At 34.6% G+C, this 578-nt stretch overlaps 1 protein-coding gene across 1 annotated transcript in view; it reads right to left on the reverse strand.

Annotated features, from left to right (window-relative positions):
- The window catches only part of LOC119591529 (tumor suppressor candidate 3-like), an 8742-nt gene that overhangs the window by 4893 nt on the left and 3271 nt on the right, over positions 1-578 (reverse strand). The window contains exon 2 of the mRNA XM_037940277.1: positions 376-545. Coding sequence (XP_037796205.1) covers positions 376-545 — 170 coding nt within the window. The remainder of the gene's footprint in view (positions 1-375; positions 546-578) is intronic.

Below are 578 nucleotides of genomic sequence, written 5' to 3' on the forward strand. Positions count from 1 at the left end.
CTCAAAATAACAATGCATTCTGTGAACAGAAATGTTATAACTCAGGTTTGATGCAAGTAAAAAAAACTTTTTCAGTTTCTGGCAACTAAAAAATCTGAGTCCCAAACTACGAGATATTTTGGTACAGATTCAAAACACAGAAAAAAAGATGGCCTATCATGAGTATAGTTCATTAATAATATCAATCAAGCCTCAGTGTCTACAATAACTACTCTTTCTGATTTTGTTATTTGAACTCATCCAAAGTTAGTTTTTTTTTTTCAGAGATGATAAAAATATAAACAAACTAACATTATCAACTAACAGATTACAGAGCAGGATTCATCAGCAAAGACCTTATTTGAGCAAAGATAAACCTCTAGATAATCAACCCACCTGCAGATTCCACATTGTCTTGACGGAGCTAATGCTGTGAACATAACAATCACAGAGTAATTGCGAGGAGTGCTCTTCACATATTGTCGGAACTTGTCACTGTTGAATCTTAATACAGGCTTCTTTAAGCCAGCATCAGAAAGTTGCTGTACTCGCTCGGAGAGGATAAGCTGAAAGCAGGTAAACTCATTACATGATTTACA

This window comes from Penaeus monodon, chromosome 28 (genome assembly GCF_015228065.2).
Source record: "Penaeus monodon isolate SGIC_2016 chromosome 28, NSTDA_Pmon_1, whole genome shotgun sequence".
Classification (NCBI taxonomy): domain Eukaryota; kingdom Metazoa; phylum Arthropoda; class Malacostraca; order Decapoda; family Penaeidae; genus Penaeus; species Penaeus monodon.